The 27,982-nt window shown below is 46.9% G+C and overlaps 1 protein-coding gene across 9 annotated transcripts; it reads left to right on the top strand.

The window, feature by feature from the left end:
* The first annotated feature begins 68 nt into the window (after positions 1–68).
* Positions 69–26,645, top strand: PFKFB2 (6-phosphofructo-2-kinase/fructose-2,6-biphosphatase 2). 9 transcript variants are annotated; one of them, XM_059145025.1, is made up of 17 exons: positions 1,364–1,511; positions 2,535–2,645; positions 8,108–8,233; positions 8,739–8,835; positions 9,255–9,321; positions 9,451–9,525; positions 9,889–9,945; positions 10,845–10,969; positions 13,132–13,339; positions 13,814–13,960; positions 14,719–14,823; positions 15,585–15,714; positions 16,473–16,535; positions 16,995–17,059; positions 17,681–17,860; positions 24,307–24,375; positions 24,587–26,645. In XM_059145025.1, exons 2-16 carry the CDS (start codon positions 2,555–2,557, stop codon positions 24,343–24,345), a joined length of 1,575 nt encoding a protein of 524 aa, XP_059001008.1. In that variant the 5' UTR covers positions 1,364–1,511; positions 2,535–2,554; the 3' UTR covers positions 24,346–24,375; positions 24,587–26,645. The 9 variants fall into 9 exon arrangements, with proteins under 9 accessions (XP_059001003.1, XP_059001008.1, XP_059001006.1 ...); XM_059145023.1 differs by having other exon boundaries at positions 17,681–17,872; XM_059145020.1 differs by lacking the exons at positions 1,364–1,511; positions 24,307–24,375 and adding an exon at positions 69–1,352 and having other exon boundaries at positions 17,681–17,872.
* Positions 26,646–27,982: the final 1,337 nt, after the last annotated feature.

Raw genomic sequence — 27,982 nt, 5'->3', positions numbered from 1 at the left:
GTTAAGGAAACCGGACTGGCCTTGCCACCTTGACGCCGTAACTTGAAAAGGCCCATTTGCCACATCAGAAAGCGCAGTATGAGGTCAGCATCTGGGCCTAGGGCAATTGCTACATTTGGGTGGTAGCAGTATAAGGAGGAGGAGGGAAGAGGACTAACGTGTGTCATCAGGATTCCAGTTCAGGCCCTGGGTGTACTGATAGGAATACGACTCCATTCTTGACTTTAGTACTGCAAGTACTGTCATCGGGACAGAGGGTCGGGAGTAAAAGGTCCATAACCATTGGATTTCACAGCCACGTGATAATGCTAGACTATGTGACTTTTTCCAACCCTGTGTCCCTAGAACCAAGGACTCTGCCTACAAATCTGCCGAATGGATAAAGGCAGTTGTTCTGGGGCAGATAAGGCAACCATAACGCAACACGCTGGGAGCTGTAAAAAGCTCCAGAAGGAGACACCAGTGGAGCTGTTCTGAAGGATGAATTTAATCCCCAGCTGAAGGAGGCATAAAAACATTCCTCAATTTCCCTTTTCCAAGAAATCCACATTCCTTGTTCTTTTTCCAAGCTGGATGCGAAGAAGCACGCCTGCATGGAGTGGGTTTATCAGCAGAATCAAGCATCATCAGAAGGGCCTGGGGGCCACGTGAGAAGTTCGCTGGAAATATGCAGTCTCACCTCTACTATAACAGCCTATGTCTACCTCTAAGTTATATGGAAGCTTTGCCTCTTTTGACCCCTTTTGTGATACAATTTTTTGCTGAAGCTATGTTCCTTTTTTGGTTTTTCGAAACTACCCGAACAGATGGTATAGCATAGGAGGTAGGAGCGAGGATAAGGGCGACGAGTAGAAGACCACTGGAGTATGCGGATGGGTCCGGGATGCAAGAGTAGTTGATTTTCTTAGACTACAGTGTCTGGCCGATGGGTAGGATGCAAACAGCTAAGGTGTCATCAGCTCAAGTACGGTGGTAGCTCACGTTAGCCACGCACCACCTTCTAAAGATCCCGTTCCAACTTATGGATGTAATAAGGTTCTCTGAGATTCAGGGAGGAAAGCGTTAACCTCCACAAGGTTTCCGTCACCAAAATGTCACATCCCCTCCAGACTTCCGTGTCGTCCACTCTCGCGAGAGTATGAAAAAAAAGTCCTGCATTTTATTAACCCGGCCCCCAGCCCGACAGTTGCCTAGCAACGAGGCAACCAACCTCCACAGCGTGAGGAAACTTGGGAGCTTGAGATCTTCAGGCTTCGGTTTCTTCCACCTTCGCGAGCCAGCGTCAGCGATTCGGACTTGAGCCCCGCCCCAGGGAGCCTGCGGGCGCCGGATTGGCCGATGATTCTCTCCAGGTGAGGACCGACGCCAGGGTGGCGGAGCCTGACAGGGGCACGTGATTTGCCGGCTCCTGGCGCGCCGGGCCCGGACCGCAGTGTGTCAGCTCCTGTCCGCAGCCTAACGGGACGAGTGCCGGGGCCACTGTCGGGAGGGAGCTTAGGAGGGATCGTAGGGTGAGCGGTGGCTGTACGGCGCCTGGAAGGGCCGGGGCGGGCGGTAGGAGGGGGCCTGCGTACACCCGGATGAGGTGCGGGCTGGTGATGCTTTGCAGTTTTCGGGCAAGTGCCGGCATTGCTGGGAGTGCGGACGTTCAGGCACCGGGAGCGGCGTCTGGTGGTTGGGTTGGAGGATTTGTGTGGTCAGTGGAGGAACAGTGCAAGGTCCTTGAAGCAGCAGGACCTTCGGTCCTCACGAGCCCCTTGTCTGGGTGTGCGGCGTGAGCACAAGACTATCCCACCCCGGCTCGAGTCAGGACTTCTTGTTCAGCAGGTGACCTTGGGGGAAGTTATACCACGTCTTTGCGTCCCAGTGTTCTTACAGACTGCGAACCGAGGCATAGATGGGAAGAGGGTGCAGGGCAAGGCCTTGGGAATGAGAACGCTCGAGGAGAAATGGTGACATGCTAGGGTCGTCACGGGGTCCAGTTAGAGTTTTTCCTTCAGGGAACATGTTTGGGATTTCCTCACTGCTCCCATATCTGCCAGGACTGAATTCCTGCCATTGGACGGCGGTGACTTGATGATAATGAACTCGATCTGTTTGCAACCCACCTCATTCATCTCCCACTTCTGCCAATACTCTTCCCAGCTTTTTAAGCCAGAATCTGAGGTCAGGAAGGAACTTGGATAAGCCACCTGATTGGGTCAAACTTAGCTTTTCAACCTGTAAATTGGGTGAAAGTAACAGTGGTAGCAGAATAATACCTATGGAAGGATTATTAGAAGGATTGAAGGAGCTAATTTATGTGAATGAAACTCCTAAGTCAGCATTCACAAGGGAAGGCTCTACTGCAACTCAGTCTATAGATGAGGAAACAGGGCTTGGGAGGACTATCAAAGGGCATGTAGCTATTAACTCTGAGCGAAAGGGCTGGACTTGACTCTTGGCCCAGGATTCTTTCATTTCTACTGCACCTGTCCTCTTCCTGAGTGTTTGGAGGGGTGTCTCCTTCCTTACATTCCTTTTGTCCCTTTCAGACGTCTACCGAGGAGCTGCCATGTCTGGGAATACGGCATCTTCATCAGAACAGAACAACAACAGCTATGAATCCAAGGCCTCCAATCTTCGAATGTCAGAGAAGAAATGTTGTGAGTCTGGGGAAAGAGGAGGGGCTGCTTCCCCCCCCCCCCCCCCCAGGATTTTATCTTAGGAATACAGTTGTAATCCTAGACTTTGATGCTTGGTGGGAGTGAGAGAGAATTCTTCGACATGGGAATTTAAAACCAAGTCTACAAGGGGAATTTCTTGTGTGAAACAAGTAGGCCCCGTGAAATGTCTGTCACTGGGGCAAGACTGCTGGTCTTTGTCTCATGGGGAGACCTGCACACTCGACTGATGTTGAAAGTTACCCACTCAGTGATTAAGACAGAGTGGCAGGTGCAGGAATTACTTAGGGCTGATACTGTTAACAGTTTCCCTTTACCTGGGGGGCTACGTTTTTGTGAAAGTGCGGCTCACTGCAGAAATTGCAGGTAAGAGCCAGTAGGAGTTCATTTTGGCAGGCCTCTGGGGGAGTTAGGTCTGCCATCTGACCTCTCACTCTGACTCGGGCACCCTGCTTTCCCTCAGGGTTAGCCTTCACATTTTGCAAGCTGCTTTTCCTGCAGGTTCATTTCTCTAGGGACAGGTTTCACCAGAGCCTTTCCATGCCAGTTCTTTAGCAGAGATGGCAGGTGGGTTTGCAGAGAAATGAAGCATCATTTCTTCTCCCCTGGCACCTGCATTCCTAACCCTCATTGTAGCTTGTATGGGCAAAAAGTTCTGGGCAACTGGCCCCTACAGTTTTGGGGGAAGCTCAAGGAATGCTAATCCTTGCCCTTGCTTCCAGATGCACTTTTCCTGTGGAACCCCGTCAGTCAGTTCTCACTTCATTGGTCATGTATATAGCAGGTGGAAACAGCCAGCCAGCACGAGACCTGGAATCGTGTCATGTTCAAAGCTTTCCCCAGAGTCTTGACCTTGATGTTATATCCTTGTCAGTCTCATGATTAATGATAATCTCTTTTCATCTAGCACTGATGAAGCTTGCTGGGCTTTGCGTGGCATCAGAGGCAGCTTTTTGGATGTGATACTGGGGTTGGCACACCTGTATGATTAGGGTCTCCTTTCTCTGCCAGGGCAGGAAGCCAGGTACGGAGGAAGAGTATCCTATGGGAGATAACTAGTTCAGCACGTGTTTGAGTGCAGCCTTGTAGTCAGACTGCCCGGGTTTGAATCTTGGTTTTACTCCTTCCTAGCTGTGTGCCTTGAATAAGATGCTTATCCTCTCTGTGCCTTAGTTTGCTTATTTGTAAAATGGGATACTAATGTTATCTTCCCCTAGAGCAATGTGAGAATTAAATGAGTAAATATAGGAAAGCACTTAGAAGAATGTTTATAGAGCTAAAGTGTATTTTAACCCCCTGGTGACTTTTCATTGCATATAAATGGAATTATACTGTAAAAGCTATACTGTGAGCTCACTATTTATAAGAGACCTATGAAAAATTAGATTTTCAGTAAAGAATGTTTTCTTCTCTTGCTCGACAGTATCCTAAGCCAGACTTGGGAGCACTAAAGCGAGGTGCATTCATGTTATTGGGACACTTGATCCAAAAGAGTACAGAGAACAGGTGGCGACATGGGCTGCACAGTGCCCAGCATCAGCTGTATTCTCCAGATAGACCTACTCCGTGCCATTCAAACTCTTCTGCAGTTTTTCTGCCTTGAGGGCTCTCGCTAGTCAAGGAGCCAGTAATCCCAGGTCTCCTTTCTATCCTCTAGGCTCTGCACTCTGATTTCTCCTCTCCAAGCTCCACTCTCTTCTCCCCTACAGGGAGCATGGGGTGGGGGGTTTGTCCTGACTCCATCATCATTCATTTACCTGCCCCCTTGTCTTCTCCCCTCGTGGGTTGGACTGGCAGACTGCTGCAGCCATAGTCAAAGGAGAAAAACAGTCGTGAAGATTCGTGTTAGTTTATTTCCTTCTCCATTGCTGGCCCTTATGTTGGAGCAGGCTCCCCTGCCTGCTTCGTGCTCATATACAGTGGTTGCTTTATTAATAGCTCAGCCACTATCCCCTTGCTGCCAATTACACCTGTGTTGCCTGGCTCCACTCTGGGATGTGCCCAAGCTGGAGGACTGGAAAAGGACTTCGGGGAGCCAGAACCCCCAAAGGAGCATTACTGGAACTTCAGCTGCTCCAGGGACGGGGGTGTTGGGTGGTTGCTGGCCTAGGTGCCTGTAAGGTGCTCAGATGACCGGTTTCTGGGCATCTTAAAGGCACCTCAGGAAGTAGGCAGGTGGGGACAGGGACGAGTGTGTACATGCTTTCCTTTGTTTCTTTTATCCTTTGAGATGTTGAGTAGGGCTGAAACAGACAAGCTGTCATGTGCTTTTCCCAATTCCAAAAGCGGTAACATGTTCATGAAAAACTCGAACAAAACAGAGAGAAGTGAAAAGTAGAAAAAAAAATCTCTCACAATTTCTCCTGTCCCTGTTAAGTTTATTATTCGCAATATCTCCTGGTGTATTCTGTTAATGAAAATAGGTTCACATTGTACATATTCTGTTCCACTATTTTCCTCTTTTTTTTTTTTTTTTTAACTCACTGTATTGTGGGGGGCTTTTTTGGGGGTGTCTATAAATCCACATTTAGCTCTTTCTGTGCAGTATTGCATTCTGTGGATATTCCAACCTCCCCCCATGGATACTTGCCCTGTTTTAGGTTTTCCACCATCACAAGCAATGCTGCAGGAGCGTCCTTGCCTATATATCTTAGCGTGTTTGCACCAGCCGCTTTTCCTACAGAAGAAATCAGAGGATCTCTGTGTTGATCAACATTACGAATTTATTCTCCTAAAAAGTTCTGTATTGGTAGCTGCTTTTAATATTTCAAAGTGCATAGATAGAAATTGGGCATCGTCAGCTATAGGTGCACTGGTTCACGAAAACATGAATTTTCTCAGTGTTTAGCCACAGAACTTGGGTATTTCATGCCTATGAGATAAATAGCGGGAGATAATTAGCAGCTTTATGACCACTGCATATTTCAAAAGTATTGGGCCTGTTTAGAACAAATTGTAGAAGAAGGCCTTGTTCATGAAAAGGCCGGGAACTACTACTACTAGTAGTACTACTTATGCTGGGAATCACTACTACTAGTACTACTACTAGACCACCTTTCAGGATTAGATTACAGAATTTAGTCATACTTATCACAGTGCTCCCTTGGCCAGGTGCTGACAAGAGCTGGGCTGGGACTGATGGGGCAGTCATGAAACCGGGAGTCAAGTCAGAGCCCTGACCTTGACTTTGTACTGTGTAATTGTGGGCCAAGCTCTTCACTTCCCTGGGTTTGCGTGTTTCTCTTTGTAGGAGGGAAGTTATCAAGCCCTCAATTCCTCTGAGTATATTCCTGAGGGAGAATAAATTTAAGATTGAGAAAGTGAGTTAAATCTTATTTAAAGAAGGTAGGAGAGAATTTCAGGATTGAAACAGCTCTTCATTATATGCTGAGGGGTGTGTTACATTGTCTCTGAAATTAACCAGCTTGGACTATCTACTCTTCAAATTAAGGTGGTAGTGGTTTTGTTTTGTAACAGGCAGGACAGAATGTTCCTAATTTTGTCAACCCTGCGGTTTGAGATAGGAAGTGTGTTTTAGTTTTGTACTCTGGAACATGAGAAGCCCAGAGGTGGGAGGTGTGGTGCCTTGGGGTGTCCTTAGAGACCCCTGTTTTATTTTGCTCTTAGCATTCTCTGTCCAGTTGGGTAAACATGCAGCAGCTGGTCCCCTGTTTAGCTTCAGAGCAGCTTCCAAGCATCAGTTCATTTTTAGCTTTAGGAAGGGTCAGAGGACCTTTGGGGGAAGCGACTAATGGGCTGGAAGTTGTGGACAAAGCTGCCCCAGAAGTGCAGGTAATGAGGCAGATCACGGGGGATTAAGCAGAGCGTGGTGCTGAGCTGGAGAAAGTGAAGACTCAGGAGGATTTTACTACTGAAAGGCGAGCAGCCGTATCCAGGCAGACCTGTTGAGGGTCAGAGATCAGGGGTTCATATAAGCTGAGGCTGAAGCCCTGCCCTGTGCTCCCTATTTGGACACAGATGGAAATCACTTATCTTGCTCCTTGCCTGCTTTGGAGGAGTCCCTGCCCAGGGCCAGGAATTGTCCATGTGCTCAGCGGGTGAAGAACTAAAGGCCAGATCCTCTGGCCCCAAGTCTGGGCATCCGCTCCTCCCTCACCACTTGGGTCTACTCTTTGGTTTCTGGGTCTGGGTACTTCTTGCCCAACACCCCTAGGAAACTGTCTTCCTTCTGAGATCTGTCCCCTACCCAGGCCCTTCTGCTCACTTCTCCAGTGAGATCTGTTGAAAGGGACTTTCCTGTGCAACTACCTCAGTTTTCCTGAATTGTTTCTTAGCCTTATGGGGCCACCTTGTCTCAGAGCCGAGAAGCAGTGGCACCCAGCAGGGCCCCTTCCGGAAAACAGTGTGGGGAAGTGGAAAGCAAAGGTGGCTCTTTCCGTTTCTCATCCCTGGGCAGGCCCTCCTCTCACAGGAGCTTGCAGAGCCTGGGTCCTCCTACCCAACGTCGGTTGGGTCCAGTCCCCAGGGAAGTAACTGGCAGCAGCGGAGACCCCGTCCCACTGCTCCTCTGTGGCAGAATGGGCAGGGAGGAGCCCGCCCCTGTAAGCAAGCTGTGGAGGGAGCACGGGCTCTGGCTTCTAGTGCCAGCTCTGCCATGACTCGTCCTGTGTCCTTAGGCAAGTCACCTGACCTTTGACTGTCAACTTTTCCCCATCTGTCCACTGAGCCCTATCTCCATTCATGAGCATTCCTGAAATAAGTTTCGTAAGGAAGGACGGACCAGTGACTGTTCCTGCTTCTGAATGTGTTCAGACGGCCTTTGAGGCCGGCTGGCCAGGATGCCTTGCAGGCTAGCTTTACCCTGAAGCTTCCTGCGGGGCTTGTCAGAACTTGTGTCAAGTAAATAGGCTTTGCCACAGTCTGAATCTCACTATGGTTTAGAAATTCGGACTTAAGTTTGTATCCTGATCACAAAAGCCAAAACAGCTGGAGACCAGGCTCTTTTTATACTGGGCAAGCTAGCTCTTGCCCATGGCTCTGAAGGGATGGATGGGATCCTCGGGATAGAATCTCTGTGGGACCTTTTGTAGCCGGCTCATCCCTGGAGAAGCTCCAGGCCTAAGGTGTGCCTCCACAGCTATAACGTTCTTGTGTTATTAGACAGGGGTTATTGTGTTATTAGAAGGTGTCGGTCGTTCTTATCTTTCCAATCCTTTCCACTTTTTCTTCCATGCACCTCTGTGGAAACTTTGCACATGTGGGGAAGTAGTGTCTTGGCTTGGGTACTTCTTGGAAATTTATATGACCTTTTAGTTCTCTTTTAGGAGATTGGACTGATAGCTCCTCTATATGCCATCCCAGTCTTTCCCTAGCTTTGTTGAGGTGTAGAAAGATTAAATGAGGTTATTAAATGATGTTACTAGCTCAGTGCACGAACCTTCCATAGCTTCTAGCCATTCAGTTCTGTTCTCTTTCCCCTCTAGCGTGGGCATCTTACATGACCAACTCCCCAACTCTCATCGTTATGATTGGCTTGCCAGCCCGAGGCAAAACCTATGTATCCAAGAAACTCACACGGTATCTCAACTGGATTGGGGTGCCCACCAAAGGTAGGTGCAGGTTATTTATTCCTTGGGAAGGGAAATGATTAGTTCTTGGGTCTCCCAGGCCTCTGGAAGAGCTGTTCTCCTTGGCATCACGATTACAGTGTGCTCCTGGCAGAAATAGTGGTAGATTCCTGATTTGCTGGATTTATTCCTTGTTTACAGACTTGTTTCCTCTTGGACTGGGTAGACTGGCCTAGATTTAACAGCGTGCCTTTGATGGTATAGGGCTTTACCGCCATAGAGATCATCTTGTCTAATACTAGCAGTACTTGCGTGAAGTAGCCGGTGTGGCTGAGGAAATTGAAACTCAGACAGTTTAAGACTTGTTCAAGTACTAATACGTCTGAACTTGAGTCTAACTTGACTCTTAATCTGGTATCATTCCCAACATACCATGGTGCTTTTTTTTTTTCATTTCCTTGGCCACCCTGACATTTAGACCAAGAAGTCTCCTTTGGTGGGGCCTTTGTATTTTTTCACTACTGAAGGCTGTTGATGTCATCTGCAGTGTTTAATCTTGGGGTATATCGGCGTGAAGCAGTCAAGTCCTATAAGTCCTACGACTTCTTCCGGCACGACAATGAGGAGGCCATGAAGATCCGCAGGTGAGTCTTCTTAGGCCTGACCTCCTGGCCTGCTCTTTCTCTGCCATCGCAAGACTAGATGTGGCAGGGCTCGGTTTTCCTCTCAGTAAATATCCTCTGGGGAATTTAATGAAGATCATTTGGTGGACAGGTCATGTTGGGCTTGGGTAGGTAGAAGAACAGGCTCAGGGAGAAGTAAGTATGTTTAGGGTAAACCTATATAGAGATACTTTATATGCATGGAGAAGGGGAAAGATACAGGACAGTCTAAAAACCTCAGCAGGGAAGTTGGAAAGTCTAGTTAGGGGGAAGTTGTGACCCTGGGAAAACTTCAGTGGGAAGGGATGTGACTCCTCCAGCAACCCAGCTATTCATGTCTCTGACTGTGTCTGCACTTGGTCTGGCACCATTCTCGCTGGTGTCCTCTGTTCTCATGGCAGACAGTGTGCTTTGGTGGCGCTGGAAGACGTGAAGGCATATCTCACTGAGGAGAGCGGACAGATCGCGGTGAGCCTTCCCTGCCTCTTCCCTATCCTAATCTCCGTCCAGGAGACTGCACAGCCTCCCGTTGGGTCTGCCTTGGCGGGATTCCAGTTCTCTCGGCCCCCTCATCTGCTTCGCGGCCTCTCTCCCCAGGTGTTTGATGCCACCAATACCACTAGGGAGAGAAGGGACATGATTTTGAGCTTTGCCAAGGAGAACTCCTTCAAGGTAGGGTTTGGCTCCCCACTGGAGGAAAGGGATGAGTGGAGGTGGGGAGTCAGGAGGGGCGTGAGGATCTCTTTGACTCTGGTGAGTGAGGACAGGCTTGGCTGTCCTTTCCTCTCGTGGGGAATACCCCCAGTCCTTGAGTGTTTTCTTTCAGGTCCTTTCTCAGCCCCTTAGCCTGCATGTCCAAGGCCCTGGGGATGTGGTAAGAGGTATTTTTCAATGAAGAGGCCTTGAAGGCCACTTTCATGAAAGAAAATCCTGGGGGATGTGGTGGCCGTGGTGGGGCAGGTGTGAGCACAGGCTGTTAAATGAGCAGCCTGGGCACTTCGGACTCATTTGTCACTACCTTCTCTCCCTGGCCAGGTGTTCTTTGTGGAATCTGTCTGCGATGATCCTGATGTCATTGCTGCCAACATCCTGGTGGGTGACATGCCTGCATACCATCACCTCCCTGTCCTTTCTGCCTTGTATTATGTGTGGGTGGGTGGGTGAGCGGGGAGAGTCAGCTGGGCAATGAAGAAAGAAATAGACACATTCAGTAGTGCAGGGTGATCTTTTTGATCTACCAGAGCACCATTTCATACTTCTACAGTCTTCCCTTGGGAGAAGAAACTGAGGCTCTGAGGAATAAAATTAGAATGAGCTGTTGAATGGAACCCAAGACTTAGACTGTGGCTTTGGCCCTGTGTTCTGGGTACCAGCTGGATCCTGAGACCTAAGGCTGTCCTCAGAGTAGATCAGCCTCTTCACTCTCTGTCAGGACCACGTAGGAAGGTCATCTGTCCCACTACCTTTACACTCAGGTCAGTGCTGTGTGCACTGAGTACCTTGTGCCCTGTACGGTCACAGTATAAACCAATGCTCATTTGATAGGTTGTACGGTGCTGTGTAGACATGGTGTCATAGTAGTGTTCTCCTAGCAGTGTGGGACTCTGAAGCATCTAAGAAGGGGCATCTGGTCCAAGTCAGGCATGCATCAGATCAAGCACCCTATTCTGAGTGGTCGTACGGAGAAATTGAAGCCCATTCTGTGTTCCCAGCAGGGCACATAAAGGGATTGGGGCCTAGGAGTAGTTTTAGCTATGTGAGTGCCTCAGTCCTTCAGCCAAGGGCAGGCACATGACTGCCGAGTTGTCTTTCCTTTCTTGGTTGCCAGGGTCACAGGACAGGGAGGGGGCACTCAGTGAACGGGGATTGCCAACAGCTCCAGTGAAAGGGCCCTTCTATGCACTTCCTTCTCTTTATTTAGCATTGGCTGTTTGCAGGAGGGCTGTTAAGGGCACACCTCTGACCAGGCCCTACTCTCCCTATGATTCTAGGAGGTAAAGGTGTCGAGCCCTGACTACCCTGAAAGGAACAGGGAGAATGTGATGGAGGACTTCCTAAAGAGAATTGAGTGCTACAAAGTCACCTATCAACCCCTTGACCCAGACAACTATGACAAGTAAGGTTTAAGGCCATGGTTTGAAGGGCCTGAGGCAGGGGTCTTATTGGAGAAAAGGGCCTTTCTCCCTCTGACCTCAAACTTTCCTCTGCCCACCGGACCTGTCATGTTTGCGTCATGCCAGAGAAACAAGAGTGGATTTGTAGCAGCCATGTAGGCTGCATCTTACACTTGAACCGTGAAGTGTTTTTAGCATCAGTTCTTCCTTTCTGTTCTCTACAACAAGATTTCTCAGTCTCCACATGGCTGACATGCTGTGCTGGCTAATTCTTTATCACAGCCATCGGGGGCTGCCTGTGTACCGTACGATTTGAACAGCACTCCTGGTCTCCACTCACCAGATACAATAATACTCCCAACCTGTGATGGGCCAGAATGTTTTCAGACATTGCCAGGTGTCCCCGGGGAGCAAAATCAAGTAGTTCTAATTTAATCTAGGATGTTGTAGGATATCCCTCAGAGATGTGTCTTCGGCTTTTGATTAGTTTTTAAAGTTTAGTGTGTGTGTATGTGTGTGTGTGTGTCTGTGTATACACATACATATATGTATATATATATATTCTGTAACACACATCTATTAGTATATAAGTGTATTTATATTACAGAGAAAAGAGTAACATAATATAGAATATGTTTACATAAACCGTAAGTTACATGTATAGATACATGTACATTATATATATGATATATATATGATGTATGTATCTGATACACATAATACAAATAGATAAAGTAAAAATATGTAACAAACATGAAAATATATATGAGATATGTATATGATGTACATATATGTGTATGTGTGTATGTATACATATATATACATAAAGCATGTAAAGTCCTTAAGAACATGCCTGGCTCATCAGAAATGTCTGTTCGGTGCTAGCCATTATTACTGGGGTAGTGTCTGTTGGCAGTGTGGTATGCAGTATGGGTTAACTTGATGTGCCTGAGGTATAAGAGCCATAGTAAAATGTCAAGTCCATGTTGAAGAAAGGTGTGTACACACAGAAACCTGGAGAATGTGGCTATGCAGTTAACAGCTGTGTTTGAGTGAGATACAGCCCCGCTGCCAAAGAGATGGCAAGATAAGTGTGCATAGCTCACTGTTCCATTGTTAGAGGTCTGCTTCATGTTTGAGTCTTTTTTCTTTTTTTAAATTTTATTTATTTATTTCTCAGAGAGAGAGAGAGCACAGGCAGACAGAATGGCAGGCAGAGGCAGAAGGAGAAGCAGGCTCCCTGCTGAGCAAGGAGCCCGTTGTGGGACTTGATCCCAGGATGCTGGGATCATGACCTGAGCCAAAGGCAGCTGCCTAACCAACTGAGCCACCCAGGTGTCCCATGTTTGAGTCTTTAAATTCCTTCAAGTAGATTGCCCAGAATGTTAGTGTTTGGAGGTATTCCTTAATATGGAGATTGAAAACCACTGTTCTAGAAATGGTGTAATTGTATATTCTTCTACATAGAAGTTCTATATAGAAAAACATTCTAGAACAATGTGTGTGTGTGTGTGTGTGTGTTTATAGATAATATTTCTGATTGTAGGGTTTGGGTGATTTTCATTTGCATCATTCTACCTTTATTTGAAAATTTTTTAGAATAAGCATTCATCATTTTTTAAAAATTTAAATTCAATTAGCATTGATCATTTTTACAGTAAGAAAAATTGATGAGGCAACCACTGCAGACGTACCTCTGAGAGAGGCGTGATTAGGCTGGTGCAGGGGACCTGTAGAGATCTCTAAGGTTCTGCTGCCTACTGCCCTCCCCACCGGCAATGCCATTCTCCGGCCAGCTCTTGACCACCTTGGATGAGGGTTGTGCTTCTCACCAGACTCCAGGGTTAGCAAAATTGTCAGGTCACCTCGTCAAACCCTGGACGGAAAGCCTCGATTCTTCATACCTACTTCTCTACACTACTTGGCACAGTATGGGCACTGAAGAAATGGTAGGCTGGCTGGAAGTTTGGGACATCTTACTTCATCTTGGGTCTGAGATTTGATGTGTCTCTAACCAGTTGGTTCCTTAAATGTGGGTTGGCTCTGACAGGAGAGGAGGAAGAGCTACCTCAAGCCCACAAGTGATTATGGGAATCCTTCCCTTCCCACTCTAATCCTCAGATTTTCATTCCCAGGGATTCTCTTTTCTCCTTCTCTGTCCCAGGGATCTCTCTTTCATCAAGGTGATAAATGTGGGCCAGCGCTTTTTAGTCAACAGAGTCCAGGACTACATCCAGAGCAAGATAGTCTACTACCTCATGAATATCCACGTGCAGCCTCGCACCATTTACCTTTGCCGGCATGGAGAGAGCGAGTTCAACCTCTTGGGGAAGATTGGGGGAGACTCTGGCCTTTCGGTGCGGGGAAAACAGGTGAGGCGCCTGGCAGCAGGCTGGATTTCCCAGGCTTAGAGTTGGAGAAGGAGCATGGTAGAGGGCATCTCTCTCTCTCTCTCTCTTTTTTTGAGGTCATCTCTCTTATCACCTTACTTCTTCCTCATTCCCGCTGGGGCTGAGGCTGTGGTTTCAGCCTCAAGCAAATGCTGAAGACCTCCTCTTGTCCACCAATTCTGGCTGTGTTGTGTGGTAACTTGGAACCTCTCCTGCTGTTCACTCAGCCGTCAGATAATTATTGGGCACAACTTGTGTGCTGAGCACAGCACAGGATGCTCCAGGGGAAGTTCATTTCCTCTTGGGTTTATCAGAACTGTGTGGCACCTCTTGGATTTTGACTGTGGTCCTACACGTTGTTCCTTGTAGGCCAAGTTAGCAATTGTGTGTATGTGTCTATATGTGCACGTGCGCGCGTGTTTCTCTCCTTTAAAAATTTTTAATATCTGACCCCAGTTTGCCCAGGCTCTAAGGAAGTTTCTGGAGGATCAGGAGATAGCAGACCTCAAAGTGTGGACAAGCCAGCTAAAGAGGACTATCCAAACTGCTGAATCCCTGGGTGTGACCTATGAGCAGTGGAAGATTCTAAATGAGATCGATGCTGTGAGTAGGAGTTCTGATGGCTACAAAGCCAGTAAGTCTTATTCAGGCAGGAACTCTCAGAGATCACAATGTGGGCAGTTTTATCTAGAAAACTAGAAAACTAGTAGTTCTAGTGGGGGAGGTGGGAACAATTGCATCCTAGTCAGGGTTTCCTGCCTGTTTGAGCTCCTGTGCCAGGGACGGGCCCAGACCAATCTGGGACCTAGCACTTCTGGCATCTGGGGACAGTGCAGCTCCATTGTGTTCCTTTGGATATTTTGTCCCAGGAAAAAGAAATCGCTAACAACTCACTTCTTTAATTTCTGCTTAGATCATTTGCCAGCTCTTCTGGAAAATTCCTTCCCAAATTTTTTCTTGGCTTTCTCTGTCCTTGAGCACAAAAATAGGCTTTTCTTTTTCTTTTCTTCCTCTGTACCTTTTTATGCCTTCTGTAAGAATTCTCTAGTCCTTTCAGTTTCTCCTCCTTCTCTGCTTCCTGTTCCCTTTATCCTGCTGACTTTGCTTGGACCTTTTAACTTCTCTGAAGTAGTTGGAGCAAGTGGCAGCTTAAGCTCGAGAACCCACGTCCTCTGAGCAGTAGCCCTCCCCCTGCCCGTCCCAGTCACCAGGGCCCATTGGTGGCACTACAGGCCAGGACCTAGCACAATGCTGGGCATGTAGTAAGAAGCCAGGATTCCTTAGTGTCGCCTCCGTTGTGTGTGTTGGGGTGGGGGCGTGTGTGTCACCCTCCCTCCTGCAGCCAGTGTGGCTCCCTGCAGGGCGTGTGTGAGGAGATGACCTATGCACAGATTGAGAAGCAGTACCCAGACGAGTTTGCACTTCGAGATCAAGAGAAATACCTGTACCGGTACCCTGGTGGGGAGGTGAGATTTCCCCTCAGGTGGGGCGACTGCCCCAGCAGAGGCTGGGAGTTTAGCTTTCATTTGGGGAAAGGATTAAATGGGACGTGTTGGGTCTAGAAAGTGTAGTCAAACCATCATGTCATTTTGCCCTCCGACTTTGGGTCACAGTATGTTTAATTCGGCTTAGTTGAACATCTCTTTAAGATCTCCGGGGAAAAGGGTGACAGGATGTCTTGTATGTTGATTAATTATAGAATCAGCATCTTCTTTTTTACTTCTTTTTTTCGTTCTACTCTCTCAGTCCCACCCTGACCCAAGCAGGTGTAGGCCCCCGAGTCAGTCTGGGGAGTGTGAATGAACTCCCTGTCATCTTGCGTGTTTGAGGCTGTTCGCTGGCCTGAGGGCCTTCGTAGTCTAGAGCCATGGGAGGCCCAGGTAACTAAAACCAATGGCAGAGGTCCAGGAAACCCCTAGGAGCCTCTCGTTGCCTCAAGGGCTGCCTGTTCGTCTGTGGGAAGGAAAAAAGACGCAGGCTGAGTTCACATTTCCTCTTTTTGACCTGTAGCTTTCTCGATCTGAATGTTGCTCTTGAAAGGTCTGAGGATTCTCCAGAGATCATGGGGCTGGGGGGTGGTTAGCAGGCGACACGAAGTCGCTGACCCTCCAGGAGGAAAGCCAGCTGGGTAAGAAGGAGAAGTAGCCTCCTGACTCCGGAGCCAGCCCCCGACTTGGCTGCCCGCCTGTGCCTGGCCCCCTACCGGTCGGCCTCACTTCCCCCACAGTCGTACCAGGACCTGGTGCAGCGGCTGGAGCCTGTCATCATGGAGCTGGAGCGTCAGGGCAACGTCCTCGTCATCTCCCACCAGGCTGTCATGCGCTGCCTGCTGGCCTACTTCTTGGATAAGGGTGCAGGTGACATTTGAGGGAAGGGCCAGGGGACACATTCATGAGGAGAGGGCTGGACTAGGGGTGGCACAAGGATCCCAGGCAACAGAGCCTCCCCCTCTCCACTCAGAGTGGGGTGCATTCTTCGGACAGCTATGTGGGGCTCCTAGCAGCCACTGGGCCAGCTACTCGCTGAATTGACCCCTCTGGTACAAAAGCCCCCAGTGGAGAGTGGCCGCTGCTGGAGCTCCTTAATCCTGCTTGGCTAAAGGGCCAGTGTTCAGCCATTCCCTCCTGGCAGGATCAGAAAAGTGGTTGAACATTCGCGGCTTGTTATTTGACTCCAAGGAGGGTGGTGTCTTAGAAGCATCTTCATCCTTTGGATTCATCATAGGACAGTTTCTGGGTAAAGCCATAAGGAAGTTGCTGGCTTTTCTGACCCTTCCCTTCCCTTCCTGATCTATCTGAGCTGCTGGGCAGCCTGCAGATGGGCCTTGGGTACACCCAGGTGGGCCACGTTCTTCCCTTCCACTGGGTGCTGGCTACTCACTCCTGTTTTGTCTGCATGGAAGGATCTAAAATGGCTTGCTTTCCTTCCTTAGACTCTTAGTAGCGTGGGCAGCTTCTTTGGTGGCTGTCCTATTAATTGTCTGGGGTTTAGGGGAGGAACTGTACAATTCTAGGTCAGGGTGGAAAAAACTCATGAGCTCCTTAGATTCTCCTGCTAACTTGACCTTAATCCATAGTACTAAGAGCCGTCTCTTACCTGGTCTTTCTCTTTTCAGATGAGCTACCATATTTGAGGTGTCCCCTTCATACCATCTTCAAACTTACTCCTGTGGCCTACGGTAACTATGATCTTAGCTGCTGGGCAGGAGGTGGGGACTGAAGAAAGTCAGGCTATTTGATTTTTCTCTGAAGTTTGTCTGGAAGTTCAACTTTATCAACCCTGTATAGCAGGGAAATTCCATCAGTGCTTTCCATTTTTAAAAGGATGTATGGGGGCGCCTGCGTGGCTCAGTCAGTTAAGTGTCTGCTTCAGCTCCGGTCATGATCTCCGGGTCCTGGGATCGAGTCCCACATCAGGCTCCCTGCTCAGTGGGGAGTCTGCTTCTCCCTCTGCCCCTCCCCTTGCTCATGCTCTGCATCTCTCTCTAATAAATGAATAAAATCTTAAAAATAAAAGGATATATGTATAGATTTAGGAATATGTACGTTCTTTTATGGTATGTTTTCCATACTGAATCTAAGGACTTTTCCTTGGAGATTGTTTTCCTGAAAGCTTTCTCTTTCCTCTGCTTCCTCAGGATGTAAAGTGGAAACCATTAAACTCAATGTGGAGGCTGTGAACACGCACCGTGACAAGCCAACCGTAAGTACTTTCCCCAGATGAACATGCAGGCTCCCTGCCACCTTGAGTCTTTGAACCTTTGACATCACAGGACTGGGGTTGTGTTTATATACAAAAGGGGAACACATTCAGAACTCATGTCCTATATAGCCTGCTTATTTCCAAAAGGAAGAGATGTTGGAATTATTGCTTTTTAAAATTAGTCCCTCTTTCATGAGTCTTAACCTTGAAAGTTGGCTCCTGGAAATCCAGTTAAATTTGGGAAATGTTTGGCTGAAGTCAAATACAGATCCTCCCCCCCATCCCCCCGGGAGTGCTCCCTTTAGAAGTAGGACCCAGAAGAGCCTATAAGGTGTTTATTTCTAGGTCTGTCCTGATCACCTGTGTGATCTTAAGTAAGCCCCTTCCTTTTGTGGGTCCTCCTTCCTCCTTTGGAATATGATGCTCAAGGAGCCGCTCCTTCTACAACCCTTTAGCTTCCTGGGACTAGGGCTAAGGCCATGGCCCATGTCTTAGGAGAGACTCTGTCTGCAGAGGAACAGGAGTGGAGGAAACTGTTGTGGTTATAAGCATTATTTAACCTTTATGAGTGAGCTTTTGGCTTGGCTTTCATTTGTGTGGTGTCCCTCCATTTCCAATCAGAACAACTTCCCCAAGAACCAAACCCCTGTAAGGATGAGAAGGAACAGCTTTACGCCTCTGTCCAGTTCGAATACAATAAGGCGTCCAAGAAATTACAGTGTTGGGAGCCGGCCCCTCAAGCCCCTCAGCCCTCTCCGTGCCCTGGACACGCAAGAAGGGGCCGACCAGCCGAAGACCCAAGTCAGCATTCCGGTGGTGTAACCGTGTGTCCCCTCCAGGCTTGGCCTCCTGCCCTTGTCACTAAGCACCAAGGAGTCATTTAACTTTCAGCCCCCACCCCCAACACCCCACCATGGATCTTAACACAGAACGTGAGCTCATGTGTTTCCAGACCAATCTTAGCGGTTCTCCAGAGTGAAACATGTCCCCACCCAGGGGCAATTTGACCAGCGGGTGTTTTAGGACACGTCCTCAGTTGGGGTGGTCTGGAGGAGGAGGAAAAAGGATACACTCCCCTGGGTGCTTAGCATAGCTGGGTCTGAGGTTAAGCCTGCTGCATAGACTTGGTTCTTGTCCCTGGTGTCTAAACTCCTCACATCCTTGTGTTGGTAAAGTGGGGGGCGGGGTGGAGGGGGAGACAGAGCCCATTTTTCCTTCACCTTTGTCTCTCTGAGGTGTGCTTTACTCACAGTCCTTACTTGCCTGCTTTGTCCCCCCTTGCTCACCTGCCCTTTGGATCGTCCAGTGTGATGCATGGCATTGTCATCGTGCTGTCTGTCGAGGAGGGAAGGGGTGGTTGGCGAGAGAGCAGTCTAGGCTCTGTTGGTGCTCTCTGCAGGGGGCCTCAATGGATCCAGACTGGGGGAGCTTTTTTTCTTTGCCCTCTCCTTTCCTCTCAAGCCAGGTCCTGAAAGGGTCAGCCCAGGCTGCAGATCATCCACAGATGCTCTGGGGCCTGCAAGTGGACATAGGGTGAGAGCTCGTGCCTCCTTTCACGAGAGCCAGTGCTAAGTCTGCGAGGCTCTGGGGGACTTGGGCCCGAGGATGTGCGAAATATCTCGGTTGGTATTACTCACTTCAAGAGCGAGACATGGGTCTTTCTGGCAGAAATGACGTTTCTGCCAGACGTTCTGGACGTTCTGATGTTCTGGAATGACGTTCAGGAGAATAGGATATTCTCGAGCTCTTGCGGGGCTCTCGTAGGGCAGTCATGTCTTTTGTCAGTGGCTCCCAGCTTTGCCAGCCACAGCACCTTTCCTGCCGAGGCCAGTGACCTCTGGGACTGTTTAGAAGGACAGAGATGAAAGAGTCACCACTGATACTGGAATTGCTTAGGGCAAGTGGCAGAGAAGATTTCACTAGAGCTTTTTATTTTCCTGTAATGTTCAACACTCTCCTCTCTACCTTAAAAAAATTTTGCATGAGCAAAGTTGTGTGTGTGTGTGTGTGTGTGTGTGCATGTTTTTTTTTTTTTTCCCCCTAAGTGTAGAAAGACCTGGCTATGAATTTACTCTCCCTCACTGGTGTATTCTTTTATTTCATGTTGGTGTCCAGGGGTCTTTGGGACCCTGAGGGGTCTAACTCTTAATGATCTGGAATTGCCTATTCACTTTTGTCATTTTATTTTCTCTGTAGGGTTAACCAGGAAACATTTAGAGCAGGGGATTCTTAGCTTCTTGGTAACCCTCCCCCCCAGTTCTGTACATAAAACATGAATATATTTGCAGTTTTCTGAGAGAGAAGTCAGTTTGCTCATGAGGTTTTTAAAAGTGATGGAATGAGTCTCTACCTTAAAGTTACCAATTGTCTTTCGGAAGAAACCAGCGAGAGCAAGTGACCTATTTGCCAAGGGTCTTTTTGTTTGGTAATAGAAGACCTTTTCTCATGGTTCTCATCCGGGAGCGCTCATTAGAATCCTCTTTAGAATTTTCGAAGCCCATACATGCTCCAGTCCACTCCAGGATTAATACGAACTCAGAACCTCTGGGGTTGGGGTCTGGACATGTATGTGTTGAAATAACTTCCCTGAAGATTCTGGCTCATATTCAAGGTTAGCTGTGGGGAGAAATACTTGGACTATTTCCTTGGACAGATCATCAACCCAAGAATTCTGAATTCCTTTTGGCTTTGAAAGGACAATTCTCTAGAGTTAGAACGTCTGAGTAGATGACAGTGTTATACCACGTGACCCCCTTGAAGGCAGGCTGCTGTGTTTTAGAGGGTTACTCTGGGTTCTTCTTCCATCTTTAACTTTCTACACTGCAGGGTGAGGCTGAACAAATCGCTGGGTGAGGAAGTGTCCTTGGGTAATAGCTGGGAGTGTTCAGCAGTTTGGAGAAAGGCACAGAGATAAAGCCAGTAGGATATAAAGGTTATCATCACAGGCAGCTGACTTGTGACCTTGAGTTCTTCATTCTTTTTTTTTTTTTTTTTAAGATTATTTATTTATTTACTTATTTGACCCAGAGAGAGTGAGATCACAAGTAGGCAGAGAGGCAGGCAGAGAGAGAGAGAGAGAGAGAGAGGGAAGCCGGCTCCCCGCTGAGCAGAGAGCCCGATGTGGGGCTCAATCCCAGGACCCTGAGATCATGACCTGAGTCAAAGGCAGAGGCTTAACCCACTGAGCCACCCAGGTACCCCCTTCATTCTTAAGTCCCGAGTAGGACATCACAGTGTTTCCAGTGGCTGCTTGCCAGCTTCTGGTCCTCAGTGCGTCTAACCTGCTGTTCCTGTTTAGCCACTATATTCTGGGTGCGTGTTGTCTTTGTGGGGCTTCAGGCTGGGTGGGGGCGCTGATGGTGATTGGGTACATAGAATTGGAAGAAAAGGTCGTTGCCCTGAAGAAGGTTATTTTTAGAGACAGGGTATATAATTTATAATAAATGAATTTTTGTGAACGAGCAACACATTGAGTCTGTAACTGTGGGCATTGAAGTGGAGTTCAGATTCCTTCAGACTAAAGGGGGTGGCAGGTGAGAATCCTTCCCCTCCCGGTGAGAATGAGATGTGGTCTAGGCGGCATGTGGGGCGCTTTTACAAGGTGGCTTCATCTAACCTTCCTTGGCTGGCAGCACCCTTAGCCCAAATGATTATTCATTCATCCCCCACCCCCATGCACCATAAGAATCATTCAGAGCTAAGGAATGACAAGCAGGGGCATTTTGATCCAAAGACTTTGGGTCTGGGCTGTGCATATTCTTAGTGAGAGGAGGATTTTCTAACTCATGAGCATTGTGTTACCCTGTTGTAAACCGTGGCCAGAGCCACAGGTCACGGGGATGTTCACTGGGGCCCTCAGCCTGCTCCTTACTTTCCCACTCTCCCCCTGTGCTAGTTTGCTTCTCCCAAAAGAGGAGCCTAAGGTAATCTTTCTAGTCTCAGGGGAACACAAGAAATTAGAACTTGACTGTAGCATTCTTCAGTTCTAGAGCAGGAGCCCTCCAGAGAAGTTTCTGCAGGAACAAGCCAGGAGGATACAGAATGGCATAGAGCTCCTCCTCCAAATTTTAGAGAATTTCTTTCTTTTTTTTTTTTTTTTAAGATTTTATTTATTTATTTGACAGAAATCACAAGTAGATGGAAAGGCAGGCAGAGAGAGAGAGAGGGAAGCAGGCTCCCTGCTGAGCAGAGAGCCCGATGCGGGACTCGATCCCAGGACCCTGAGATCATGACCTGAGCCAAAGGCAGCGGCTTAACCCACTGAACCACCCAGGCGCCCATCTACTTTCTATCTTTTCTATCCTCCTCTTCCTTGCTTACTGAATGTGTATCAGTAGCATCTGCACACTGCTATAGTTAGGTCTATGTCACAGATTCTACAAAGAAAGGATGGATTCCAGAGCACCTTTTGCTAAGGCTTTTGGTTTCATTGTGGGAGAAATAGGCCTTAGTATTTCATCTATTAAATTATTTAATCTAGTAAATGGAGAGAGGAAAATCCCTGTATATTTTATTGTGTTGCTTGGAAACTGAGTGATGAATTTTGTGACAAACGTGAAAGAGGAGTTGGAGGCAGATTTAGAGAACTAGCTTTGCTTGTCTCTTAATCCTCAAATTAGAATTTTGTTCTTACTAATCTGTATTGTCTTTGGTTTTGTTTTGATAATGGGATTGTTTTACATTCAGCTGCAAAGTGGAACTAGAAAATCTTAAAAACATGCATTGTGTAGGGGTCTGCCCTATCTTACTGCCTCTGGGTTGGTTGGTTGGCTGGTTGGTTTGTTTTTTTCTCCCCCAAGGAGTTAGATTTAGGAATACCTGTCTGCTGTTCCCAGGCTGAACGGACGAGTGTTTCCTTTAGTTCTGGTGTTCCTCTTTGCAACCCACAAATGGATCTGCAGAGGCACCTGTATTCTCAAGAAACGTGACATAACTTTGAAAATAAATCCATCTTACAGTTTTTCTCTGAGTAGGAGGTCTAGGTTTTGGAGAAGTTCATTGGTGCTTGGGGTAGCAAAAAGAGAGAGGGAAGAATGTCTAATGATGCAGAAAACTATACTATATCTGTGTTACACAGCCTTACAGACATTCCATTGTTTCTCTTGAGTTCAGAAGCCATGTTCTTTTTGTTTTCAAGAAATTTGCTCAATTTACCCAGTTTTCCTAACACGTATTTTGACATGGTCATGTCTTAAAATATTTTAGTTTAAAAAATATCTGACTTGAGCCAGGTTGTGACATTGACAGGGTGGATCTCTGACTTCCCAGAGACGTGATTCAGTCATCAGAAGTTTGTCCGGGAATTTAATATGGATGCATAATGTCCAGAAGACTGTATCTAGTAGCATCCACATGCTTACCGACTGGCAGGCCCTGGCCGAGTCTGTACGCTGACTGACTGACTGACAGACTCCAGTAGGGTCTTGCAATCTGACTGTCTTTTTTCTAATTGTACCAGTTAGTAATACAGGCGTATTATTGTAATTTTGTGTCTGTTGCATGTGTCCTACAAAGAAAGGAAGTAAACACTTTACTTTGTTTCAGGGGGAAGTTCTGTACTTACCGATTTTTAGTAGACGTTTCTCTTAAGAGTAGCAGCCAAATTCTCATCATTTTGTAGAAAATGAAGGTTGAACTTCACTTCTGTGTGATATTTTGTAAACTTGGTGAAGTAAATACCTCCTCAAAGCCAGAAATTCTTACCTCTACCTGCATTCATTCCTCCCACTCCCCCACCTCTAGGCAAGATTTCCCTTTCACTGTCTGCTGATGAACCTTCTGTGTCCTCAGCTTCCCTGTCACAGGATAGAGCAGTGGCTAATGCTGCTTTTTTCAGTCTGCCATGGGTTTGGCTTTTATTCATAAAATCTAATAAATAAAAATGCAAAGGAAATTTTGCATTTAAAAATTGATCTTAAGAGTTGGCAAAGGTATTCTTTCCAGTCAGCCTTTCCCTGGGGATCTAGGACCAATATTTATCAACTCAGTGTTTTTGTACTTGAAATGCTTGTATACATTTTTTTTTATTGTGTTGAAATAACAAAATCCACTCGTTCTGATATGGTAATGGTTTTACTGTGGCAAGAGTGAAAGACTGATCACCAGCTGTGCCCCTTGGAGGGGGTTGGAAATGGTTGAAGGGAATGGACTGAATTGGGAAGTCACGTACTAGAGTTATGCTGCAAATCGATTTCCTAGGCACAGCTCTGGTGAAAAAGGAATGTGAGTCCTTACCAGCATTCTGATTTAATCTGGTGACATTGATATCAAAATATGCCACTCAGAGCCACATAAGGTGTGTATAACTGTATTTGAAATGTGCTTTTCTCTCTGTGTGTGTGTGTGTGTGTGTGTGTGTGTGTGTGTGTGTGTATAGAATGGGTAAATAAAAATGTTGAGTAACTTGAACCTATCAGAAGGCTTCTGGGTTTCTTGTTTTGTATTTTGGGTTGTATTCTCCACCCACTCCCCCTACCTCCGAAACTGTTTCCTGCTGCTCCATGATAGGGCCTCAGAGGAGCCAAAGCCAGTTGGCCGCACGACGGGAGTCCTTGGTGTGGGCATGGCTCTCTTCCACCACCTTCTGGGAAAGATGGGAAGGACATTATGGAAGACATGTGAACTTCAGTAGAAGTTGTGTGTACTTTCTGGTGCCTCTACAAGAATTAAGAAAAAATTACCTTTGCCCGAACCGTACTATGAATCCCGTTAACCACATGTAACTCATTATCATAAAGGAAAAAGTATGGAGATCTCTTAGAATTTAGTGGGCTGTTCCTTCTAAAACATGACCCGCCTGTTTCTAAAGAGCTTACAGTCAACAGAATGAAATGACATTTAACTTCTGGGACAGGAAATACGGGTGGAACTGTGTCACCGCCTCACGCCCCTCATTTACATCAGCCCGGCAAAGAGCAGGAGCTCCTTAGATATGCAGCCTCTGGGGCCTCCTCACACGGTCGCTGAATTAGAATCACCACCCTAACAGGATGACCAAGTGATTCCCATGCTCATTTAACTGATGCTTGAGAAGCACTCCTCTAGGGGGAGGAATTCCTCACGAAACATTCGGTGTCAGTTTATGGGAAATCAGTTTATGATTTGTGCTCTGACGAATTTCAGAAGGTCTGGGATAGCTACAATCGTAGAGACCCTCCTCAGAAGCCAAGGGGCCCCCGACTGCAAAGCCATTTGGTCAGCATGGTCTTTTGGCTGATAGTAGCCTACGTGCTCTCCTTTTACCACAGGATTTCCTGCAGCTTCTACCTCCTATCTTGGGTGTATAGCTTAGTACCCGGTCCAACATGGTTACAAAGGTCGGTTTCTCAGGGAAAGGAGCCTGTGACTGTACTGTTGGAGTTTGGTAAAGGGTAAAGGGGTGTGTGCCCGCACAACTGAGGGTCCGTGCATGTGTGCGGAGGTGGGGCTGTGGGCAGTGGGGGAGCAGCGGGCGGGTGGGGGAAGGGTTCTGCTTCATTTGATTTGATTTTGGCAGTGGCACAATTACTTTCTCTCTCTGGCTCGCAGGCAGAGACGGGGTTGGCTGTGCACAGGCACTCTTCGGCGTCCCTCACACCACTTTGCTGATGATGTAAAGGTTGAAGCCAGACCCCTCCAGGATCTACTACAAGGCTGTTGATGGCAGCCCTACGGGGGCTCTGTCAGGAAGTTAAGCTGGGATTGGACATTTGAGGCCACCAAAATGAGGCCTGGAAAAAACATTACATTTCTTCCGCTCATGCCTAATGGGAATATGTGTTGCACGGGAAAACTTAAGTGCCCTGTGCCTCAAAAGATCTAACAGCCCGACCCGATCGGTTTGTATGATCTCTTTGCTGGGTGTGACCCCAGTTGGCCAGTCTTGTTCCTTTTCGGCTTTTAACTTCCTACCTGCGATTGTATCCCTGGCTGCCTGTTCTTTTCTGGAACGCAAATGGCACCTCTTCAGACTTGTTTGCGAGTGAGAGGGCTGCACCACCACGAGCCTGTTCTGTGCTGTAAGAGCTGGTCTCTGCGTCTGTTCCAGCGAGCAGGCTAGAGGACCTTATATATATATATGTTAACTGTCCCTTTTCTGTCATGTTGGAAATGAGACAAATTCATCAGGTGAGTGGAGGGTATCTGAGAAATTCAGTCCCTGTAATGTCTCTTCTGTGGTGGTGGAAGGGCAGTATCAGCTGCCTTTTCACAGAAAGAAGTTTTTCCTTGTTCCAGGTCCTGTGAGGGCAGGATCTGACTGCAAGACTCCCCAGAATGGGTCCCTGTCTTCAAAGGACCGTTTTCCGAAGTAGCTACTGTATTTCCTACCTGATGCTGCGTCCCCTCACAGCAGCAGAGGGAGGCGTCATTCTCCAGTGGTTGGGAATGACGGTTGGAGAAAAAAGTAGGGCGCTATTGACAGGACCTGAAGAAGTGAAGAGGGTTCCTTGGGAATCAACTGTACCAGGGAGTTCTTGCTTCAAACCAGGTTCGGGGGGCATGGCTTTCTGTGGGGTCTGTCACTATGATGTGGTCTCTATGAAAGCTGTGGATGTGGCTTCGAGAGCAGCTGGTCTTCTGATGCCTGCCTCTTAGCTAATTGTCTCTAGAGGGTCTCCTGGTCTTTATGTAGAACACTGGGGCGGGGGGTGGGCAGGAGAGACCCCAGTCTTTGAGGTATCTGTCATTTGGCTTCCTGTAAAGATAAGCCAGGTAATTCTCTAGATCAGTGTGATTCTCTGTCAATGTGATTTTGATGTCAATACTCCAGTTGAGGGTATAGAAACTCCAAAAGATAAATATCTTACAAGCAAAATTCTTTTTTTTTTTTTTTTTAAAGAATAGAAAGTTTTTTAGCTTTTTAAATAATTTTTCCCTTTCATGCAGATACCCTGTATCTTACTGGGCAAGAGGGTAAGTAACAAGAAAAGAAAGAAACGCGTTTTTTCCCCAAATGGTTCTTTTATACTGTGGATGATATGGGGCTCCCTTACCTAGGATGTGATGAGCTGGGCTGCGGGCAGTTCAGCATCCCAGAACCAGGAGCTTATTTTATACGCACAAAGCTGCCTTCAGAAAGGCTCCTGACTGCTCTGTAGCAGGGGATTTTCATCTGGCCTCTCTGAGCATGCGGAACTATCACTATTTTGTTCTTGTACTGCGGGTTTCTTTCTGCATCTAAACATGGTGTCTGTTGATGATCAGATAATGTTTTTACTTAACTATTTATTCATTCATGTGTGATATTTTTAAGTCCCATGTGAGTGCTTGCATGTGTTTGATCAGAATGTAAGATAATTGGTGTTGTCTGTTTTTTGGTAGAAATTGAGGTAGTTTGAGATTTTAAATGTGATGTCCATAGTATTACCTTAAATTAAATTTCTAAGGTTTAGGTGTCTGTCTTCTGTAAAAGGATGGCAACTATGTTAAGGCACGGCGGATTTCCTTTGAGTAGTTTTTTTCCTCATTGATTTATAAGTATCAACCAAGAGATGCATTTCTCTGGAGAGAAGTTTATCTCCTGGATAAATAAAATCATGCTAAAATATGTCAGTAATCTGTATTTCTTTGTAATAAGAAATATAATAAAAGTTATTTTTAATTTAAAGATGTAATTAATTTTTGAAATCACCACAAAATGGGATAACATTTGGTACATTATACACATGCAAAATGTTAACAACATCATGCAAAATGTCTTTGAAACTAACTTCTTGACAATGATTCTCAAAATCTTAGATCATATGTATATTTGCAGCTAGTGTTTGAATTGGTGACTCCTGCCTTTATCAAGTTACACTGGCATTTCAAAATGATATCAGTGGGATCATTATTGCCATATACTATTAATTAAATGAATTAACAATGAACTTGTTAATTCATTTAACAAATCTTTAATGATCATCAGTTGGTTGTTATGCGGTAAAACCCAGTCCCTATTCCCTGTTCTTAGAAAAGATCTCCAAGCACTTTTGCAGGCGTTAGTCTTACCCAGCCATCAAGCCATCATTTGTAGAAGGATAAGCACGTCTGGGCACATTCTTACTTCACAAATTCGTGAATGAACACCCTTATTAAGTGACTTACCTTGACACTGATGTAGTTCTTATCAAAGCCCATACCTCAGAACAAGGTAAATGGTAAGAAGTGTAACAGTGAGGGTCCAACAAACATATAACATGCTTTTTTTAAATCTAGCTAGAAACTTCATAAAGATACCAGAATTAGAATGACTCCTTAGAGAGTGCTCCATTGTTGGGTGACGGTCACTATTTGGCTTATTTCTGTAGCCTTAATTATCCCCGTCCCCATGACTTCAGCCTCTCCAGGATCTTTCCTGGGCACACTCTGTGAGGAGGCTGGCCTTGCTAGCTTGCCCTGGTCAGTGACAGGCCCCCTGGCACTTCCTGTGGCAGTCCAGCAATGGCCCATCATCATGCTTTACGGCCTTGAAGTACTCCCGCCGTCCAACCTACATTCACTGTCTTGAACTCATCTGAGAATTTGACAAAAGCTGAGGCCCCTTTCCCTGACAAAAGGTAGATATGCATCACTTTCACATACAACCCGACCTCAGGGTAGCAAAGCAGGAGTTAGATGATAATGTACACACATATCCCATCTCCCTTTCTTTTGTTCAACATTAAAAAAAAAAAAATCCATCCATTTGATACTAACTTCTTTAAGCAGAGGGGAAGAATTTGTGGGATTCTGAAATGCTTACTTTTTAAAAACCAGACATTGTAGAATACTTAGGAATTTGAGTGGATTGTAACAAGGATAGCTTCACTAACCTCTGGAGCATTAGGGGCAGGAGTGTAGGGAGTGATAATTTCTTTTTCTTAATCTCAAGGCACCTCAAGGTACCTGATGCATCTTTTGTGCTCATTAAGCCAGTGTCACACCATTCCCGTCACCACAGGCAGAGCACCTCACTTCTGAGCT

The sequence above is a fragment of the Mustela lutreola genome, chromosome 14 (genome assembly GCF_030435805.1).
Source record: "Mustela lutreola isolate mMusLut2 chromosome 14, mMusLut2.pri, whole genome shotgun sequence".
Taxonomy (NCBI): Eukaryota; Metazoa; Chordata; class Mammalia; order Carnivora; family Mustelidae; genus Mustela; species Mustela lutreola.
This window is presented reverse-complemented; position numbering and strand designations above follow the sequence as displayed.